General features: G+C 34.7%; 1 protein-coding gene across 3 annotated transcripts; it reads right to left on the minus strand.

Moving 5' to 3' along the window:
• Nucleotides 1-8,077: 8,077 nt before the first annotated feature.
• LOC124366203 lies at nucleotides 8,078-20,232 on the minus strand. Of its 3 annotated transcripts, none has more exons than XM_046822573.1 (4): nucleotides 20,028-20,232; nucleotides 13,076-13,218; nucleotides 10,671-10,785; nucleotides 8,078-8,477 (listed from the first exon to the last, which is right to left on the minus strand). In XM_046822573.1, the coding sequence occupies exons 1-4, from the start codon at nucleotides 20,212-20,214 to the stop codon at nucleotides 8,236-8,238; spliced, it is 687 nt and encodes a 228-aa protein (XP_046678529.1). In that variant the 5' UTR covers nucleotides 20,215-20,232; the 3' UTR covers nucleotides 8,078-8,235. The 3 variants fall into 3 exon arrangements, with proteins under 3 accessions (XP_046678529.1, XP_046678528.1, XP_046678530.1); XM_046822572.1 differs by lacking the exon at nucleotides 20,028-20,232 and adding an exon at nucleotides 19,783-19,984 and having other exon boundaries at nucleotides 8,081-8,477; XM_046822574.1 differs by lacking the exon at nucleotides 20,028-20,232 and adding an exon at nucleotides 19,783-19,999 and having other exon boundaries at nucleotides 8,216-8,477; nucleotides 10,702-10,785.
• Nucleotides 20,233-23,706: the final 3,474 nt, after the last annotated feature.

The following is a 23,706-nucleotide window of genomic DNA, read 5'->3' on the forward strand; positions in this document are numbered from 1 at the left end:
TACTTGCTGATACCATTGATCTCCCAGAGGACAGAGCGATTTCAAGTTCGTCGTCTACACCCATCCCTTTTGTGTTTCTTGCCGACGACGCCTTCTCATTGTCACACAGAGTGTTGTGCCCTTTCATTAGAAAACAGCTCAATGACACTAAAAGGACATTTAATTATCGCCACTGTCGAGCCAGACGATATGTTGAGTGTACGTTTGGCATACTAGCCAATAAATGGCGCATATTTCACAGGCCTTTGAATGTGGATGTTGATTTGGCTATAGACATTGTTAAAGCGTGTTTGTATTTTGCACAATTATGTACGAAGTAGGGATGGTTTACAGTTTGTGGACACATTGTACAAATTCCCAACTGACAACGATGACTCTGAAAGTACACATCGCAATCGTCAGTACAATTTTTAAACACAAGAAAACATCCTAGCTGAATATTTTGTCAATGAAGGAGCAGTGCCGTGGCAAAAGAACTATCTGTGAGAAGGACAGTCTCATCGCAAAACTACTTCTATGTCACTCAAGAGCAGTGGAAATTATACTAATATTATTACATTTGAATAGGCACAATGTTAAGTTGTTTTAGTGATGTGTAATAAATTAAAAATTTACTTACATAGTTTATTTTTTTTCAGTTGTGTTGGAGCACCCACTGCCCCCAAACAAAAGAGTAACTTCCTCCCACATCTTCTTCTTTATGTTTTTTGTCACTATACTCGTCTTAATAACATATTCCACAAAGATGGCCTTTCTTTAATAGCTAAAATGAACCTTTCGGTTATCAAATTCAACCTCGGCCATTTCAAATCTAAAAAATTTAACCTCAAACAAGACTCACCTCGACTGTATCTGCCCGCGCACTGGTCGCTTGACAGTGCGCGTTGTCTCATCTAACTGCGTGTTTTCATTGGCCGCGTAAAAACATGTGGCCGCGGCGGCCAAGACAGAAAATTCTGGTCGCGGCGGCCAGGTGGCCGCGTCGTGGCCGCAACCGCTTGGTGCGTGTTGTTACAATTGTTCTTAATGTTAAAACTGGCCGCGAGCGGCTGGCCGCTGTCGTGGCCGTGGCCGCGGCCGCTGTAGTGCATGTTAGCCCTTAGATTCTTTACTGATGTTAATCCTTTTTATATATTTTATTTACTGTTTTTTCTTCATAGTATTTAATTAATTGTTATTGTTTCTTATTTTAATAGCTCTCCTTAGGCTCTATGTTCTATGTCCTATTGCTACAAAGTGTCCTAGCTCTAGTACTTGCCTTACAATTTCCAGTCTTGTACAGTTGTTGCCTTTGTTGTTTGCTGTTCATGCCTCCTTGTTGTATGTTACTGTTTGCTCTCTGTCTTGTTAGCTCCTAAGAAAACATTAGCACATCTTGTCCATTATATTATTTTTTGTTATTTCTGTATGCAATTGGCGTTTGCCGTTGAAATAAATAAATAGTTCCATAGTTTGACGCGTGAGCGTTTCTTCGTGAATGTTCGTAAACTGTCGGCCATTATCGTGCTCGGTACTTTCCGCTGAACTTGGGTATGTTTATTCTCATGGTGTGAGGAGACATGGCGTCTCCTTACACCATGGTTTAGTCTATACGTGGTGTTGCTGCGCGGGTTGATTTGAAGTTAGTTCTTTTGTTTGTATTTTTATAAATAAAAGTGATATTTTGTTTATGATATTAATACGATGCCAATGGTATTGCTTGTGTTAAAATGCCTAAACGGAGCTGTAAGTTCAATAGTGATTTAGAGAAAAATTTAAATCTTTAAGAAAACTATAAGTGAGTGATGTAAGTTTGTAATGCCGACTTCGGTTTGTCTCACGGGCAAGATCAGGTGCAAACAAACACACTAATAGAGATAGACATAGATAGGCTGCTTCATCCTCAAACTCATTAAACAAGTTTTTCAAAAACAATATTCTATGAAACAGTGACAAAAAATTAGCAGCATCCGAAGGGTCCCTCGCCTTTCGGTGAACCACAATCACATTTTTCGCTCAAGCCATTATACCTCAAAGTTGATTCAAAAGATGTTTGACCAAAAATGTTCTTGTTGGTGTACAAAGTCCGAGGTAACAATAGTTAATGTGTTGGCCCCGCATGTCTTGGATGAACGGAAAGTGGGATACACCTTGAGAAAGCAAAATAAATTGTATCGTTTTACATTGAGGCTTCAAATCACAAAGCCAAAACTCTTTCCTATTTTGGTGCTTTATTTTGATTTAGTTGAGAAAGCTCAAGTCAGCTTCTAGAGATTTTATCAGTTCAGGACGAGACTTCAGACTTAATTTATGACTATTTATTGGATGTAATTGAAGTCAATAAACTGACAGTTACATTATTCAGGTTTTGTTCTGACAAACCAACACCAACTTTGGTGGTGCAGCTCAAAGACAAAGTAATGTCTTTTCTAAAGTGAAACAAGCTATCAGTGATGACGTCATTGGCAGTGGTTGTGCAGTGCACGTAATTAACAATGACATTCAAACAGCTGCAGATGGACTTCCACTATTGATGTTGAAACAGTAATTGTGAAGTTGTACTCGCATTTTTACATCTACATAATGCGTCTAAAAATTTTTAAGAGTTCTGTTAGGAAGCTAGTGTTGAGCAGCAGACATTGCTCGGTTACAGCGAACCCAGGTGGTTAGCGTTGATGCCTGAAGCTTTTTGAGCCTCTAAAATCATATTTTATGGCCAATGAAAAATGTTCGAAACTACTCAGAGATTCTTTTAAACTCAACAGACGATCGTTGGTTGTATTTTGCACACAGCCAAGCAGTCATCTCCCATCAATCTGTTTTACAAATCGAGGGCCAACACATAAATGCCGTCGAAGTAGCCGACGTTCTCTCTGATTTTGTACCATAGTTCTAATTCTTTATGCTGAATCGCGGTAGGAAGTAGGCTCTTATTAACTAGACGCGGTGCGGGGACATTGTTTGTTCAGTTGGACCGGCAATCAGCTGATCGGTCAGTGACGTATCGGGTGATGCGTTCCTCCCGGCTCGCTGGAGGAGCGGTCAGTCTAGTCTTGGCGATTGAGGAGTACGTGTAGCGGTCGAGTTAGTAGCTGAAGTTCTTTCTCTAACCCAATAGTTGGGATTTAGAGTAATTTATTTTTCGTGGGTAAAGTCAATTTGAAGTATTTAAAATTTTTAGTGCGTTTTAAGATCCGATCTGCCTCCGTAATCTTCAAAGTAGTAAGTCCCGTACCAGCGTATAGTTAATATCTTTTATTTTATAATACTGTATTAAAAATTTCTAAAGTTTCCCATCTTTCAGAGTCTGAAAATTTAATTCTAATTTTGAAGTTTTGTGAATTAAATTTTGGTGATAAAGTAAATATCAAGTTTTGTGTTATATTAATTTTGAGTATTTTGAGAAGAGAACTTTTATTTTGTTTTGTTAATTTAAACCATTTTTGGAGAAGTATACATTTTTAGTTTAATTTTAATTTTAATATCTTTTAATCAGACTCTTAATTAGATTTGATTGATTGAGTGATTTTTGAATAAAATTGAATCAAAAGTTTGTAAACTTTGTAAACTTTTGGGTGAACTTGAATTTCGGAATAAACCAAGTATTTCCGAAAAGTTGTTTAATTTATAAAGTATTAGCTCCATATAAATTACAAAATATGTGCTGTAATAACGGTACATAATTTGCGCCAATCTGCTATTTCTTTTGAGCATAAACTTGTACAATAGGTTATTTACAGGAAAGAACTTGTAAACTGGTATAAACTTGTATAATTCATGAAAGTGTGTGTAACTTGTATAAGACTTGTATGAACTTGAACATTGTGTATAAACCTGCATAATTTTGTGTAGTGTGTAAGACTGAGGACTTAGAATAATATTGTCAGTTTGGAATATTTGATTTATTTTAAGAAAATTATTTTAAAATAAAAATGGAGCTAGCGCATGTAGATCTGTTGCTCAAAAAGGAATTAATATTTGAAATAAATTTTAGGGGCGGAAATGCTTCTGAAAGCGACACCGTCAGAATCTTAGAAAAATGTTGAAGTCCACTTTGAAATTTAATATTAGGGACAGGGCTAGTAAACTGAAAGGGGGGTTATAAAATAATTATGGTTATGAAAGTTTCAAGAACAATGAGGGCAGGAGATAGGAATATTGTTGAGAGCGTCCTGTGTAAATTGTAAAAAGGTCCGGATGTAATCAAGCTGGAATAACTCGGCCCCTTGTAAAAGTATTTGTTCAGAAGAGTCCGTATCGTAATGTTTAATTACAAGTGAACCCGATAAGTGAAAGCGAAGTGACTCTGATAAGTGAAAACTAAGTGGGCCCGATAAGTGAAAGAGTTTATGACACGGCAGTAAAGATAGGACTGGGCAATATGATTGAATATTTTCATGTTAAATGCTTATCAGAAATAACAAGGAAATATTGATCCTTGTAAAATGTGTTTTTTGTTTTAAAATAAAGATAGGTTTTTTTTTTCTTTAAAGGTGCATATTTCCAAATTAAAATTAAAATTTGAAATGTGAAATTTGAGAACTCCATAAACATTAACTCCCCCCGGGCAAAGGTCAGTATGTTTTATTTTCAGGACAATTATATTGTTGAAAAGGAATTGAAGATGGGTCTAAAAACAATAAAATGACAATATAATTTATTTCTAAATTAACTTCAAGAATTGATTATATAATTATGTATTAATTTGGCCCAAAACACAAAACAAGTTAAGTATGAGAGTCCAGTAGTTCATTATAATAATACAAATAAATATTGGAATATAAAAGAGTGATGTGACGACGTTTTTATTTCAGTAATTGTATGGCTAAGATGAGAAGTCATAATATAAAATGCCAGTGTAAGTGTGTGATAGGAGTGTTGTTGTAAACCATGTAATTTTCAGGGACAATGAATGGCATTAATGGTGTATGAAATTAATACACAGAGGTATTGTGATATATCATGAGATATATTTCTTCCCTGTCCCTTCAAATGTAGAAGGACAGGGTAATTTTGGTAATGTTGTGGTGTTTTTTGTCCCCTGTTCCTTCCAATAGAGAAGGACAGGGTAATATTTTTTTGGTATACAATGAGTTGTATTGATAGTGATATTTCTTCCCTGTTCCTTCAAATGTAGAAGGACAGGGTAATATTGTTTTTTATCACTATATGAGGTTTATTGTGTGTAAACAATTGATTATTGTACCATTGTAATCCCTGTAAATTGATTGTATTGTAATTAACAACATCTGGTAATGGTTTACATTCGTGACACTGGCGCAGGCGTACAATAAGAACACCGTGAAAGACTGACAGCCATACAATTATACGGAGGGAATATTTTGTAAAAAGGAATGTCCTCCAAGAGCTCAATGCCTCGCTGGCTGAAATTGTTATTAGATTGGAGGAGCAGGTAGCAGTGCTATTAGCGAACCAGAGCCAGCCAACCACGAGATCAACGAGGCCGTCGCACTGCACCGGCCGCACAATCATTGGAGAAGCTACCTGCCTCGACTCCTCACCCACCACATCCCTCTGCGATGGCTACCTGGGGAGCCACACTCGACGTCGGACACTCCTACCACATCACCCCTCGGACTACACATCACAGCCTCCACGTAGTGATAAGTACAAAAGAATTGTTATTTAAAAGTGTGCATGTGGAGGGATATTATTGTACTTAGTCCGGGATGAGTGTTTAAAGGTTTAGGTTCCTACCGTGATTGCAGCTTCGGGCTAGGGAAAATATGTACCATAGTTCTAATTCTTTATGCTGAATCGCGGTAGGAAGTAGGCTCTTATTAACTAGACGCGGTGCGGGGACATTGTTTGTTCAGTTGGACCGGCAATCAGCTGATCGGTCAGTGACGTATCGGGTGATGCGTTCCTCCCGGCTCGCTGGAGGAGCGGTCAGTCTAGTCTTGGCGGTTGAGGAGTACGTGTAGCGGTCGAGTTAGTAGCTGAAGTTCTTTCTCTAACCCAATAGTTGGGATTTAGAGTAATTTATTTTTCGTGGGTAAAGTCAATTTGAAGTATTTAAAATTTTTAGTGCGTTTTAAGATCCGATCTGCCTCCGTAATCTTCAAAGTAGTAAGTCCCGTACCAGCGTATAGTTAATATCTTTTATTTTATAATACTGTATTAAAAATTTCTAAAGTTTCCCATCTTTCAGAGTCTGAAAATTTAATTCAAATTTTGAAGTTTTGTGAATTAAATTTTGGTGATAAAGTAAATAGGCCTATCAAGTTTTGTGTTATATTAATTTTGAGTATTTTGAGAAGAGAACTTTTATTTTGTTTTGTTAATTTAAACCATTTTTGGAGAAGTATACATTTTTAGTTTAATTTTAATTTTAATATCTTTTAATCAGACTCTTAATTAGATTTGATTGATTGAGTGATTTTTGAATAAAATTGAATCAAAAGTTTGTAAACTTTGTAAACTTTTGGGTGAACTTGAATTTCGGAATAAACCAAGTATTTCCGAAAAGTTGTTTAATTTATAAAGTATTAGCTCCATATAAATTACAAAATATGTGCTGTAATAACGGTACAATTTTACAAAAATATATGAAGAAAACTTCTTTCTTGTCACATTTTTACGGTCAGCAGTGAAAACACTTTGAAGCCAAGTCAAGTTTTGTGAGTGCTGCTATTGGATTTGATGATAACAGGGTAAAGTTTCTCAAGTAATGGTCAGGCTTGAGGAAATTTCGAGGAGCTTGAGGAACTTGGTTGGCTCTGTCTGAAGGAAGTTCCAGTTTGGCAAAATGCAATTTCAGGTAAAAATGCTTCACCGCTGTAGTATGTGTAATGTTATAAAACAAATCTAACAGAGCGATAAGTTGCTGATCTTGCTGATAAGCTGAAATGGAAACTATAATAGGGCTTTTTACAGGTTTCGAGTTGCTAATGAATAAATTTACCAACAGAAGTTCTTTTTCCATTGATAACAACGTGCGGTTTGACGAGTTCAACTGCTTTAAAAGTATTAGAACGAAGAAAAACTCTTTTAGTGGCGAGAGCTTTAGATTTCTGGAATGCAAAAAAATCACAGTTGAATGTTGAATCAATGACATGTATGTTGTTGTTGAAATGTAACGTAAATTTAGGCTGTGCAATTTTATGATAACATAATATTACATTCTAAGTTAGTACAATCTATTCACCCCTCTGACAAGTATCAGTATTTTTGTAAACCTTATCGTTTTGTTCTCACACACATAATTTGTTTTTATGTAACTAATACATTGGGATTATATTCTATGTGAATATAACTAAAAATTCTGCTTTACAATATTAGGGAGTTTTCGGACCAAAACTCTATATAATTTTATTTAACTTTCTATATAAAACATAAAGTAGTGGCTACGAAATAATACGATTACACAAAAACTGTACTTATAGTACAGCAAAGTAATAAATAGCAAATATCAATGGATTTATGAGGGGGCATGGGATTTCCCAAAGCCTTATTAGCCTAGAGCTAACAATTAATCAAGGAAAGAAAGTAGGTATAAACAGCTGTAAAATTACTCTCAAAAACCACAAAACATTGTACGTGTACTTCCAGTTTTAAAAACCTTCCGATGTCCCACTTTGACGTATCAAAATTATGGTCACTTTAGCTATCCTTCCACATTAGATCTTCATTATAGCGGTACTTGTCCTATCCTTACCAATCCTGAAAATTACATTACTTCAGAAGCAAATTAAAAGGTTCTATTAGTATTAAGTTAAATGAGAGATTTCCTCCCCTTGTTCTAAGTCAGCAATCAGTCTTATTTTTATGTTATGTTTCCGCTCTTACGCACCACTTCTTTTATTTACTTTATTCATTTACTTGCTATGGAACATTTTGGTTCCAAAAAGTGTTGTTCAGGTAAACTCGTCACAATAAATATAAAATGTTATCGCCTTGTATAACTAAGTATATTAAAGTTGCAGGTTCTAGACCTACCTCAATCCAGTCCAATAATTACCGTCAGGACACGGAAACCGATAAACTGAAATTAATTTATTCTCCTGATAGTACAAAAAAGATTTCTTTGATTATTAACATAATACGTAATTGCAGTTTTCCTGGCTTTTTTATTTCAAAAAAATGCTTAAGAGCGCTTGAGGATTCCTCAATACTGATATGAGGAATAAATAAACACAACAGCATTCCTGGTATTAATAAATAAAATATCCTTTAGTTTTGAAATTACCATACTTTAATTTTAAAGAAAGCTATAATAACAGTATTGTTAAAAATTTACTGGTTTAAACATTTTTCACAAATAAAATATTTTGTAAAACTGCACATTCTTGTAATCCAATCATATTCGTGTTGATTGGACCAGATCCAGTCGATTGCAACACAGTAAATGTTGCCTAGAAACCGAGGCTCGCCATCCCTCCAGCTGGTGAAATTAAACTGTTCCCACGTCGAGGCCCACACAAAACCGATGCTTTTAATGCCCATCCCAGCAGTCCAATATGTGTGGGACCTGTGAACTGCATGATCATTTGATATAAAATGAGCATAATTTCCAAATAAATAAAAATAAAAGCAATGTGCTCCTAATATTTCTTAAAACATTTTTATTCAGGCACCCAAAAGAACCTTTGAAGTACATTGGTGCTTAGACTCTTTTCAAGGACATTTTATTTCCATAAAAATCTCGTGAACAGACTTTTTACTTGTTTAAAAATTGATATTATTGCTAAAACATCAAGTGTAATTATGATTCCATTAAAAAGTTCTGGATGGTATGATCAATTCTAAATAGTATCGAATTCTGCTTTTGGATTTGAATATAAAATGGCATTCTAAAATTTGTCATGGCTATTCACAAAATTCTAGTGTTTTTTTAATAAAACATTCATTGCCCAAAAATATTTAAGTATGGCGGTTAAATTCTAAATTTTTGTGTGTCTAGAGAGTATGAGTTGAGTTATGTTACCATTTTTGCTTCACAAACACTCAAAATTGCACAAATAAATGTGCAAGGACGTCTACAAGAGCTTTTTAGCGTTAAAACTACGATTTATTAAGATGGATTCTCGGGCTTTAATTTTGAATTTTAGCACATTTTTAAATTCTCTTTATAAATCTTTGTACTTTGAAAAAACTGACTTGTGGTATCAGATAAAATCTTAGTGGCTTGTTTTGTTTCGTTTATCTCAGCAGAGGTCAGTTCACTAATTAAATGAACAAACCAAGGCGATAAGTCGGTAAGCGTTTATTGTACATCGCGTCAGGGATATTCATGCAGTATTCCATGCAACTGTGTATTCTATTATTTTTAATCGGTTATTTTTTGGACGGAAAATTTTTTCAAATGTATACTGTAGAGAGATCCGCATAACCCACAAAATCTCTTTGAATAATTTTTAATTTATTTATCTGCACTTATGTTTCTAGTTTAAATATTAATTAATTATATTTGTTAGTGAAAAATAATTAATAATATATCCAAATACTTAAACGACCACTTGTCTTGAACATTTTTCTTCTTTAGAATAAAATTAATTTAATTTAATTTAACTTTTTGACTAAAAATTTAAATTTTTTATAAAATTCCAATAAATTTGGTTCAAATTCAAACTAAAATCTCTATTATAAGCGAAGCCAAATAAAACTAAACTAAAGCCTTGCTGAAAATGACTTTGTACCAAATTTGTCACTTCCTGTTACTAATGGTACAGATTCAAAGTTAAAACTAACCAAACTATATGCCACCCAAAAATAAGTACTAAGGACTTATATCTTGATGTAATAAATTTATACCTGACTGTTCTAATTAAATTTTTTTGGTTCGGTGACTGGCAATGATCACATGTTATTGATTGTTATTGTTGACAGTTTTGTTTCTTTCCTTTGAATACTTTAGTCAGTCAATTAACACAACACTTTCCTATATAAGTAACCTATACTAATATTAAAATTGAAAACTTTGATTGGAAATTTCTTGCAAAAACTTGTACTCTATTGCCAACTTGCTTTAATTATTTAGTTTTTTTTAATAAGCTTCTTAATTCCCTTTGTATCTAAATAATACAATAATCCCTGTAAAAGAGAGCTAACATTAGTTAACAACACATTTCACACAAGAAAATCGTAATTCGACTATACAATTTATTCTTTAAAAAATCCCACGTGGATTGTGTAAGGAAAAATAAGAACTGGAAATACCACAAATCAAAACCGCTGAATACTAAAAAGAACACACTGAGACGCGCGTGTGGGAGTTTTTTATACCGTCCCCTTCCCTAACGAAAAATCGTCATCACCAACTCCCTTGGTTAGCCTCACAGAGCTAGCTAAAGAAATTAACAATTGTCAACCGTACAACCCCTATCGTAACCAGTTATCAAAGTCAACATACCGCTCTCTTTCTGTATAGTTCCTGCATTCACTGACCCTTTGTTGAGAAATTACAATTTTAAATTTACCTAGGTTTTGACAAATCAAATTATATTCCAAAATATTTTCCTATACATTTTCCCCCAAAGTTATTTATTAACTAAATTTTAATTGTACTACGTAGTAAATGCTGCATATATGTTTTTGGCCGTTTATTATTCTACCTGAAGAAAATTTAGAACTTATGATTTTCCGAAACTTAGTACGAACTAATATTAACATTTCAGAGTTGAGTAGAAAACTGTAAAGAGTACGAGATTATAATATATTACAGTACACACCAGATGTTTTGAGTGTAATTTCTCTCTTCACCTGATTCCACTCTTCAATGTTGTTGATGGTGGCCAGCCGCTGTCCACGCATCTTGCACCCGGCCATGGCTTCATACCACGAAGACTTGAAATAATAAAAATTATGTTAATTATTTATAAAACATCGATTATTACCAAGATAAGAGTAGGTTACACTACGTGTGGGCAACAGGATTCGCTTAGTTTGCATGGAAAATGTTACGTCTACAGCTGATTTCTTTCTCAGGATTTCCTGTAGACAGATAGATAGACGGACTCATAAAAGCCCAGTATAAACAGAAAATAAATGTTGACATTCCACGTAAACTAAAGAGAATGTTTAAACTTATTGAGTGATGGATTTCAATGACGCTCAGCCCAATCCCCTGGTTGGCCATGTAACATTATATATCTCATACTTGTTTATATTGATTTGGAGTTTTATACAACATTTAAAGTCCACAAATAAAATCTTTCCTAACATATCATGAAAAAAATACATTCAAATTTTTGTTCAAGAAGTTAGGAGTCATAGCAGTGTTTAAGTAATATAAGTTCCGGAGAGGATACCACAACGCAAGATTGCGCTTAAATAAAATCTTCTCACCAAATATTAACATTGATTTCCACTCTATCATGTATTTTAATTTTTAAGCTTCGCGTGTATATGTTAATGATAAGATTTCCCAAGATTGTTTTCGGTTTGTTTAAAATGTTGTTTATTGTACAATGTTCCCTTTATCATTATTGTGGCCCATAAGACCAATGAGAAAATATTCGCTAACGCTCAACGAAATCTTATTAAGTGACATGCACCATCATCGAATTCGATGTGGCTTATATTATAGAAGTGCTTAGTAAAACATTTCAAACCTAGAGGCAGTTCGTTCGTAAAATGTCGTGTGGATATACAGACAGACAGCAATAACAATTTTCCATCCCGTGTAAGGATAGGCTTCGCTGAAGCTCAGCCAATCATACATTAAGTTTACCCATCACATAGATGTAATAATTTTTTGTATACCTAAAAAGATATTTAAGACTTTGGATAACATATGCATAACTGATACAGTGGTGTAGCCTAAATTGAATTATGTAGGGGACATATCCTTATCTTATATACACTGAGGTCCCTTGCAAATTTCAAATCTATAGCTCATTTCATTCTTGAGATAAACTGTGGTCATAAACCTATTTTTAGACACACACAATCATACAGAATAGCAAGTGCACCCTCCGCCCCGGCAAATAAAAGAGTAAAAGAGGAATTGCGTTAATCTCCTGAGCGATAGCCTTCTATAACGATGAGCCTAATCTCATCTCAACGATATAATGCAATGGTTAGTCACCTAACATAATGAAATTTATTCTTATTTAAATGAGTTTTAATGCAAAATTACTGGTTTTAGGGTAATATTTCTCAAAATACCATGCCACGTGAAACATTACTTTTTATTATGTACGGTTTAATTGCAGTGATTAAACAAAACAAGTTTCGGTGAGTAAATGAGGGTACTGAAAATACATGAGTGCGCTGAAATAAAATCTTATAATTAATTTATAACATTGACTTTCCACTCTATAATTTATTCTTTTACCTCTATGAATCCTCATATGATCTTACCCAGTTTATTGCATATGTATTTCTCCTGCCATTTTCTCATTGCCATTACAGTTACCCATATGACCAATTAAAAATGTTCGCTAAAACCCATCCAAATCCCGTGGAGACAAATATGAATTTTTAATTAATTAAGAGTTTACTGTGTTAAAAAACATGTATCAATCCTGCATGATAGTTTTTTCTTGGTAACAGAAAAATACATATTCCATTATACATATGTATATTATAATATATTATATTATATTTATATTACATAATAGTATAATAATAATACTATTAATAGTAATAATACTACATAATACATATACATACACATATACATATTCCATTAAATAGTATAATCATTACAGAATTATACATTCTAATGTTTTATCTTTTTGCTTGTTTTATTTTGAAATATTTACTTGTCAGATTATATTACGTGAGCATAATATATACTAGTATTTTGGTGAAAAAGTGTTAAATATGAATTATTGAAAATTTGTTAGTTATGTTACCATCATTGTATTGTAGATTAAAAATAAACATTGTCGAAAATTTAACCTTTGTGAGTATATATAAAGATGATTAGTTTAGGGGGTACGTGGTTTGATCTTAAAATACAGTCCGCGTGCTGTCAGAAGTCGAAAAAGTTTCGGTTTCTCATAGAGATGAGGCATCTTTAGTCAAGATTCACTGAAGATGCCTCTCCAGAGCGAAACTAAAACACTAGCGTAAGGCTAACTTATTGTTATATATGTAAACTTGTTAGCCTACACATGTTATTTATTACCCTCTCATCAATTAATAAATAGCTTTTCTTGCATTCCTGAGGTTTCGCCACCTCAACTTGACGGGGCTGACACACCTCACATGGAGTACACGGTCTGCAATGTTCAGCTCCTACATGTCCAGCTACTCGTCCGGTGTCCATATCTTCAACAAAAGCATTTTGAAATTTAATGTTCAATTTCTCAAGTGAGCGTGAGATTGATAAAGACTCCTAAAATTGGAAATCATGTTCGTCTGAAGAGATAAAAAAGTCAATGACGTGAAGCTCAAAATAGAATCTTTACATCCTTTCGACAGTCTGTGCCAGCGGCACATTCCAGACGCCGCAGTGAGAGGAAAGTGAACTGGAGCTAAACTCATAATTCACATAAGACTTACTCAAAATACCTGCATATAATCCGTCCTCATTTAGTTATGTAGTACTCAACAACATTAAACAACGTGAAGGTGTTTGAGATTTCAACTTCCGGTTATAGCTACTAATGTTTACATTAATTTTTAATTATTTACATAATTAGAACAATACAGCTCTACAACGAAAAGCACTTAAATTACATTTTTACTTAGCTGCAGTACTAACAAACTCTTACAAGTTTGCAAAAATATTGATTCCTCTAAATATTGTCTACGCTTTATAGCAACTCTAATCTGTTACATCAAAAAAGTCCCAATCCGAAATCGCTAAATATATTCGTTATTAAAGACAGAGCTTCAATTAAATAGTTGTTTAGGCTTTACAGTCCGCAACAGTGTCCTCAAAAGTTTCCGCTTTGTAATAAACTGAGCAAAATTAGTTTTTATTAATTTTTTGTGGTACTGCGTTACCACAATTACTACAATATGTAGTATTGTACAATATACAGTTTGTTATTTTTTAAATAGCCACAAGTTTTTGTGGAACAATGGAAAACAGAGTGCGTTACTTGATCGAACACAAACCTTGCACACTGCTGTCTGCCCCTGGAGCTATCTTCTGTAATGTAAAAAAACTTCTGTTTATAAAAACAAAATCAATGCAGTGATAAATTAAAAAGGGGAGTGTTAAGATGTTATCTGACAGAAAATATTCCAATCATTGAGGATTATGATGTTTATCCTAATCTTAAATTCAATTGGAAAAACACGCTAGGTGTTTGAGCATTTAAACAAAATATCATGTAAGGGGAATATTGATGTTAAAATATTTTTTGGAATAGTAGAACAAAACAGGTTTTATGAAATCTGAATGCATCCGGAGAATGATATAACTGAAATTTTTGGAAGTAAAATTGAATAAAATATATTAATAGAGGGAAATTTCATTGAGTTACATTGAACAGTGGTAAGACTGGCCTGTTTATCAGAATGAAGAAGATAGCCTCGCTATCGAAAGGCCTCACACAAAAATGAAAGTATTAAATATTGGTTTTATGTTTTAATGTAAGTTAACAGTAACCAATATAAGCTCCATCTACAGCATATAAAGTTAGTATTTAAAAATATTTAAATTGATGGAGATCGTGTGGAATGATCCCGTTGAGTTTCAATTTATCCGTTTTGATGGCGAAAATCATAAATTTGAAATGATGAAAATTTTCTAGGTTTCCCTCAACGAATTAACTAACCAAAGGAACTATTAATTCTGTTGGACCATTAATCTGTAAAACTAAGTATCAAGAACTAAATTATTGCCTTTAAGTTCTAATTTTTTTTATTAAAAAACCTTGTTTACTTATAAATTGATATTGTTTAGTGAATGAAGGGGCACGATTTGAATAACCTCTAATAGTTTCTATTAAAGATTTAAGTATAATTTGTTTTTCAACATCCCATTGTTTTTCAATGAACACGCTTACGTGTTGCAATGTTTATCAATAGTTTTCATACTAAAAATGATCAGCTCTGTTTTTTCAGGTTCAGTGCCCTTGCTCCCAAGAAACTGCTAAATAAAAGGCAAATTTTTTATGCGAAAGATTAACCAATATGGCATTACACTCTTTTTTATGACTATTAGAATGACAATAAAGTCACCAACAAATAAGATACGTTTATTTTCCTGTACATTCATTAATTATGTGGATAGTTATTTGACGATCGATATAACGTGTTTCTGTCACACTCTGTGTAAGGAAACCTACAATTAGACAACTAAAGTCGAACACGAGATATCGTGTTTTGTAAATAATATTTAACTTGCAGTAATTTCTACGTCTATATAATGTTCATCACTGAATATCTACCGCATGCACGCATTTAGACGTCCTTCGGCCGATCATCGGCGGTAAAAAACACAAAGTTACTAATTTAATATGTAGTTAGCATAGACTGTAAATACGTCCTCTATATAAATACATGCCGATTTATATCCCAATATCGGTTATCAGGCATGGCATTGCAAAATAACATTTACATGTAAAATGGATATTTTGGTAATACATGTTTTCAAGTAAACAATAACTATGTGCCTTGGGACACCATTTTAGAATCTATAAATTAAAAGTAAAAGGTGAAGGATGTGCTATGTAGTTCTTAAAATACATCCATTTTCCGAGCTTTTGTTATTCTTTTTAATACAACGTCGTTTTCTTGATATTCTGTTGTGTAATTGGGTGGTCTCAAAAAGTTGCACTTTCGCTTATATTATAGCCGTGTTTTGTAGAGCATAAAATAAAAATAATAATAATACTATCAGATGGCTGTCAATCTTACAATTTTAAATAATATTAACATTTTACATATTCCGGGGGAGGGGAGTGATCCCGTGCCCCAGCATGACTGAGAGGTGTGGGAAAATTTATGGTAGTTGTCCCCCCATGCTGCACTAAGCGTCAAGGGTGAAGTGGAGTATCACGTCTTTGAATGTTGCAATGCTAAGGAATGCCGCTACAGAAGTTAAAGAAAATAAAATTAATTTAAAAGGTTGGTACCCAGCTGATGAACGAAGAAACGTGCCTATAAACTCTCTGTCTGCAAAACAAATGTTACCAGAAGGATGACATCCTGTGTAAGGACACCCCGTGAAGCCATCCTTGCAGAGACAGAACGGCTGATGATGTATTACTTCACATATCGTATTGTTTCCACATTTCCCCGGACAAGGATCTGAACATTTTTCTTCCAAACACCTCCTCGTCTGGGGGCAGTCAGAGTTAGCCCTCCAATGGTTCACTGTATTATACCTGGTGGTTCAGCCTATTTTGTGCATTCTGCAGACGTTTTTTAAAAAAATTCCAAAAAATATATTTTTTTATTTGGGTAAGCAGTATTATATATCATTTTGTTCAGGAAATTCTAAAGAATTATAAAATATGGTAAAAAATTACTTACCATGTATTTGTCATTGTTCATTTCTGGAGAGAAGAAGAAGAATTGCAAAATGTAAAAAAAACTTTTTACTTTTCACTCTTACAAAATAAAAACTAAACACTTTTTAGTATTTCTGAAATAGCCAGTTTAACACCAGTGTATTACTGAATAAGAAAATATCAACTTTTATGAACTTATTTACAAAAACAAAAAATATATGTACAAAAAAGTAAATATGTGCACGTTGTGGAAACCGTTCATTCTGACGAACTCCCACTGCCAGGTGCTGCACTTTTCCTACCTCCCTTCTTGGGTCTCCAGAAGTGTTGTAGTTGGTGGTAGCACTCCCTGTGGACTCCACAATTACAACCTGGACACCAGAACCTGGACCTCCCCCTTTTTTTCAGTGGTTTGCAAACCACACAAGTCCACTCTGACTTGCCGGGCAATTTATCAAGTTTATGGCTTCCATCTCCAGCAGGACCAGGAGCATGCACAGGATCTTCTTCGATTGCTGCCAAAGATTCCACTACACTAATTATAAAATCTCTGCGTTGCATAGGCTTGTCCGTGTTTAGTTTGTAAAGCACGTACGCATTGAAGAGAGCAATGTCAATGATGTTGAAAAAAATCTTTTTCCAATATTTTGTAGTGTGGCGGTTGCAGGAGTTATGGTACACTGCCTTATCACTGGCATCCACACCACCCATATACTGATTGTACTTGTGAATAACAATAGGCTTTACCCCTCTAATATTAGTTTTTTTACTCTGCACTACTTTATCTTCAGCATGGGTAGCCGTAGAAATGAGAATGACAGGTTTTCGCGTTGCTGTTTGTCTAAAGTTTACAACTAACACATCTCCTTGCCTGAAATATAAACTTTCCCTAGCAGGTAACTTGGCTTTTTTCACAGTTTCTGGTAAATATTTAGACCTAATATTTATAGTTCCTGTTAGGTAGGTATTTCTGTCCATGAGTTTGCGAGCTAGTGGTATTTTAGTATAAAAGTTATCAGTAAATAAGTGATGACCTTTATCTAGCAATGCACTTTTTTCCATGACCTCAAATATAACTCTTTCTGTAAAAGGCTGGTCATTCTCAGTTGCTAAATAATCTTTTCCACTATAAAGCTCAATGTGATGTACATAATTTGTTTGGCTGTCGCAACACTCAAATTTTTTTATGCCATATTGTTTGTGTTTTTTATTTGGCATGTACATAATAAATGGGCATCTGTTTTTCATACCTATAAGACTTTCGTCAATGCAAACATTTTGCCAAGGATGAAATAATTTTTTAAAAATACTGTTGAAATGATCCAAGAAAAATCTTACTTTGATCCAAGGATCATAGCCCGGCTCACCTTTGCGAACTCCTTCTCTAGCTGTAAGGTGAAAGTTAGACAAAATTAATTCAAATCTGTTTACATCCATTGTTTTGGAAAAGAAGGAATTGTGTTGAGAACGCCTTGTGTCCCAAAAAGCCCTCCTAGGCTTAGTACTGTCACCATTCAAACCCATGTTTATCAACAGAGAAAAAAACTTTTTCATTTCAGTGTGTGACACATCAAACCATTTTTTAATCCTACTAAACCGTTTCATCGTGCCAGAGTTTCTTTTTCTTTCAATAATTTTATTAGCATACTTATTAGTTTGGTCAACAACAGTAATCCAAAAATTAGCAGTAAAAAATAGCAATGCATAGGAGATGGGTGGACTGTTTCTGGGTAAGGTATGCCTAGGACCTGGTTGTCTCACTCTAAAATTTGGGCCTATATCTAATTCTGGCTCAGGTGGATATGCTCGTAACCAAGGAGTCAAAACAGGAATGTTTTGAGGGGTAGTAGGCCTAGGCATCAAAGGGCTTGGAGGATCATTAGTCACATCTTCCCTATCTGAAGTTTCCATTTCATCAATATCCGGAACGTACTCCTCTTCACTTCCAGACGAAAAATCCAGTAAATCAAAGTCCGAAGGCACATCTTCAGCTCCAATGTCACTTTCACCATCACTCGAATCAATTAGATGATTATCTAACTCTCTGTCAATCTCACTTGTATGTAAATTATCCATTTTCAATCACTATGAACACAATACTAACCTCAACTAGTCAACGTGACCGCGAGAGCGCATGTAAACAACGACGGCGCGAACAGCTGGTAGTTTTGTATTGTAATATTTTTGTCTAGTCACCGTCAGGAGCATAGAATGTTCACTAAATGAAGAGCGAAATCAGCTGTTTTTAACGATACCAAATACAACATGTTTAGAGAAAGAAGGACACATGAAATATTGAAAATAAACAATTGACGACGCATCGGCAATGAACCACCGCAGTTACGTTAATGCTGCCGACGCGTCGGCAATAAACCATCGGAGGGTTAATCTTGCAATATTGTGTCTCTGTAAAGAAAATGTGTTTAAAATATTGTTTCGTCCTTAACTTTAAAACAATAACGTTAATTCTAATTAACTTACTTTACAATTAGTGATTCAAACGATGAAAATGAAAACCCTTAATGTTTAGCATCTATCATACTGTATTTTCTACATTTTACATATTATTAGGGCTATTGAAAATGACTGTTTATGTGTCCTCCATGTTTAACCTGATCCGAACATCAAATTTGAGATGAATACCATTTCATGTACAAGATCCTGCAAATGTTCTTATATAGTTGTATAACTAAAGTTACACAGTCGCTACATTTATTTCTCTGTTTATGTCAAAACTGCTAGCTTGTGTGAAAGAAACAGAAGTCTATTTTTGAACTAAACAATATCACACATCATATAGTAGTTATTGTTCTATTAACAGCCGACTGTAATAGTTCAAATCATTGGATGAATATTAATTGATAGACATTTAACCACCAAATTTAACAACTTCCGTGTTCGACCATGTATCCAGCTTATAAAGCTATATTAATACGAATTACAGTTTCATATATAGTAATTTACTTTATAGTAAAATAAATACAAATAGATAATCAATAATTACATTAAATAATTTGAAAGGTTTTATAAATAATTAATTCTTTTACTGATAGCATCCCCAACAGCTATCAAAAGTGTGCTGTTCAAATGTGGGGTTTTAAGTAACGTGGCAAATCCACCGTTGACGCCTTTCCGTCAGTATTATGAATAATTTTATTTAATTTTATACATTGGGAATACATGAAGATAACACAGTGAATGGAATGAGCATAATAATAAGAAAATAATTTAGATAATTTAAATACGAAATAAAATGAGTGGTTTTATGTTATAATATTTGGTTGTTAGAGTTGTTTTCAAATATATTCAACGTAAAATGGAACTTATCAAACAACGTCTAATATATTGTCAAGAATAGTTAATTCCGGTCAACATGTCTCAGTAGACAGGATTATCTCATAGTATACAAGTAGAGTGACAATACCTTGTGATGTAGAGGTTGTTGCAGTGGTAGCAGAGCCGGCAGTGAACGCTACAAGTGTCGTGAGTACCAACACAAGACAGCGGAGGATAACGTCCATGTTGACTGAGTACTGACTAGACATTGCCAGTGATAATATTATAGGCGCCTTATCAACGCCTGGCTGACCTGGGGTACAACAGTTCACCATATCACAGTAGACAGATAGATCAGGGTTATCTCATAGTATACAAGTAGAGTCACACTATCTTGTGATGTAGAGGTTGTTGCAGTGGTAGCAGAGCCGGCAGTGAACGCTACAAGTGTCGTAAGTACCAACACAAGACAGCGGAGGATAACGTCCATGTTGACTGAGTACTGACTAGACATTGCCAGTGATAATATTATAGGCGCCTTATCAACGCCTGGCTGACCTGGGGTACAACAGTTCACCATATCACAGTAGACAGATAGATCAGGGTTATCTCATAGTATACAAGTAGAGTGACAATACCTTGTGATGTAGAGGTTGTCGCAGTGGTAGCAGAGCCGGCAGTGAACGCTACAAGTGTCGTAAGTACCAACACAAGACAGCGGAGGATAACGTCCATGTTGACTGAGTACTGACTAGACATTGCCAGTGATAATATTATAGGCGCCTTATCAACGCCTGGCTGACCTGGGGTACAACAGTTCACCATATCACAGTAGACAGATAGATCAGGGTTATCTCATAGTATACTAGTTGAGTGACGATACCTTGTGATGTAGAGGTTGTTGCAGTGGTAGCAGAGCCGGCAGTGAACGCTACAAGTGTCGTGAGTACCAACACAAGACAGCGGAGGATAACGTCCATGTTGACTGAGTACTGACTAGACATTGCCAGTGATAATATTATAGGCGCCTTATCAACGCCTGGCTGACCTGGGGTACAACAGTTCACCATATCACAGTAGACAGATAGATCAGGGTTATCTCATAGTATACAAGTAGAGTCACACTATCTTGTGATGTAGAGGTTGTTGCAGTGGTAGCAGAGCCGGCAGTGAACGCTACAAGTGTCGTAAGTACCAACACAAGACAGCGGAGGATAACGTCCATGTTGACTGAGTACTGACTAGACATTGCCAGTGATAATATTATAGGCGCCTTATCAACGCCTGGCTGACCTGGGGTACAACAGTTCACCATATCACAGTAGACAGATAGATCAGGGTTATCTCATAGTATACTAGTTGAGTGACAATACCTTGTGATGTAGAGGTTGTTGCAGTGGTAGCAGAGCCGGCAGTGAACGCTACAAGTGTCGTGAGTACCAACACAAGACAGCGGAGGATAACGTCCATGTTGACTGAGTACTGACTAGACATTGCCAGTGATAATATTATAGGCGCCTTATCAACGCCTGGCTGACCTGGGGTACAACAGTTCACCATATCACAGTAGACAGATAGATCAGGGTTATCTCATAGTATACAAGTAGAGTCACACTACCTTGTGATGTAGAGGTTGTTGCAGTGGTAGCAGAGCCTTGCTGACCTGGGGTACAACGGTTCATTATTTTCCAATAGTTATTATTTCAGTTGTTTAAAATATATGGATTTTTAGACTGCATCATTTATTGCTAATAATTCAATGATAAACTGAAACAGATAATCGAAGAGTGATATATAACTGTCAAGAAAACTAGATGAGTTTTGCTATGTGAATTCATTACCAAATCAAGATAATTATTAGCCGTTGACCTGTTACTGTGTTCTGTGTATTATTCAGATTATATATCGATTAATCACTAGTGCGATGTTGACTAGACGACCTTTTACTTTTGAGGTCTAAAACAGTTAATACTTTCACACTTGTTTCAACGAGCAACTATTGACAGTATATTAATTCCTATGAACAGAAAATAAAAGGTATTACATTATTAAAAGTATTGAACCATCTGCACCTTAAGCAAGACCTATGAATGAAAAGGTTCGCTGTAAGACCTGCACTGTAACAAAACACAGATTTACCCAAACCCGATATAGATTTATCCAAACCCGATACAGATTTACCCAAACTCGATACGGATTTACCCAAACCCGATACAGATTTACCCAAATCCGATACGGATTTACCCAAACCTGATACAGATTTACTTATACCCGATACGGATTTACCCAAACCTGATACCGATTTACCCAAATCCGATACAGATTTACCCATAGCCGATACGGATTTACCCAAACCTGATAGAGATTTACCCATACCCGATACTAATTTATAGAAACCCGATATAGATTTACCCAAACCCGATACGGATTTACCCAAACCCGATACAGATTTACCCATACGCGATACGGATTTACCCAAATCTGATACAAATTTACCCATACCCGATACGGATTTACCCAAACCCGATACAGATTTAACCAAACCCGATACGGATTTAACCAAACCCGATACAGATTTACCCATACGCGATACGGATTTACCCAAATCTGATACAAATTTACCCATACCCGATACGGATTTACCCAAACCCGATACAGATTTACCCAAACCCGATACGGATTTACCCAAACCCGATACATATTTACCCATACGCGATACGGATTTACCCAAATCTGATACAAATTTACCCATACCCGATACGGATTTACCCAAACCCGATACAGATTTACCCATACGCGATACGGATTTACCCAAATCTGATACAAATTTACCCATACCCGATACGGATTTACCCAAACCCGATACAGATTTACCCATACGCGATACGGATTTACCCATACGCGATACGGATTTACCCAAATCTGATACAAATTTACCCATGCCCGATACGGATTTACCCAAACCCGATACAGATTTACCCATACTGTATCGTTACTGTTCACTGTTACTCTCAATCCTCCTTCAGCGCAATGAGGCATCTGCCACAGTCAGTGTGTAAAACTTAATATTTTCTGTATTACCAATGGGATGTGCACGCCTTTCTACAGTGCTATAAGTTTTGTTATATTAATTGTATTAACTATTTTGAGGTTTCGTTCCGGGGTATATCACCATATAAAATATACGAGCATCCACCAATGCATAGACCTTTATCCCATAGTTTATTACACGTATATACCCTGAGGTTATATTTTCCACGGAAAGGCTTGAACATTTCTTCGATTGTTGTAAATGCACCCAAGGTGTAGTTTTCTTGGCTTTTTTTAGAAAATCTTTAAATATTTGCCTTATCAATTAACCTTCCAGATGCCTTAGTATTTTTGCCTAAAATATACTGAGTATTTGTGTTACATTAGGCCACAGGGAGATGATGTATATGTTATTCTATATTTACGTATTACATTATTATAAATTATACTTAAATATCAATGAAAAATAAATATATTATGATCACAGTAATCATTATAATTTAGATTCGTATGCACATTAAACTGTAACTGCATCTTAAACCATTTATTGATAGGAATAAAATTTATAATTGTTTTATTGTTTCTGCAGTGGTTTAACAACTTGGATTAGGATGTGATTCTCTTCTTAACATAGTTCATTTACAGCGGAGATGAATAATGTGGGGTACTACGTAGAAATTAAAAAAATATAACATTATTTGAGAACAAGTACTAATTATTGTTTTCCAAGAAACATGTAATAATAGTTACACCCATAGTTTTATCCATGATCTAATGATTATTATTTTTCAAATAGATATATTTTTCAGATTTTTAATATTAACTTTTTTATTTAAAATATATTTACATAAACGGGCTCATCATTTAACAGTACCACTAATACTATTATCCGAGACTCTTTCGGCCGTATCTCGAATTTTTATCAACTCAATAACTAAGAAACACGCCAAATGCCAATAACGTTATCAACATGCCAATATGCCAATAACGTTATCAAAACCCTCTTAAATATACAAAAACTAAGTATTTTATTACCAATAAT

This window comes from Homalodisca vitripennis, chromosome 7, assembly GCF_021130785.1.
Source record: "Homalodisca vitripennis isolate AUS2020 chromosome 7, UT_GWSS_2.1, whole genome shotgun sequence".
NCBI lineage: Eukaryota > Metazoa > Arthropoda > Insecta > Hemiptera > Cicadellidae > Homalodisca > Homalodisca vitripennis.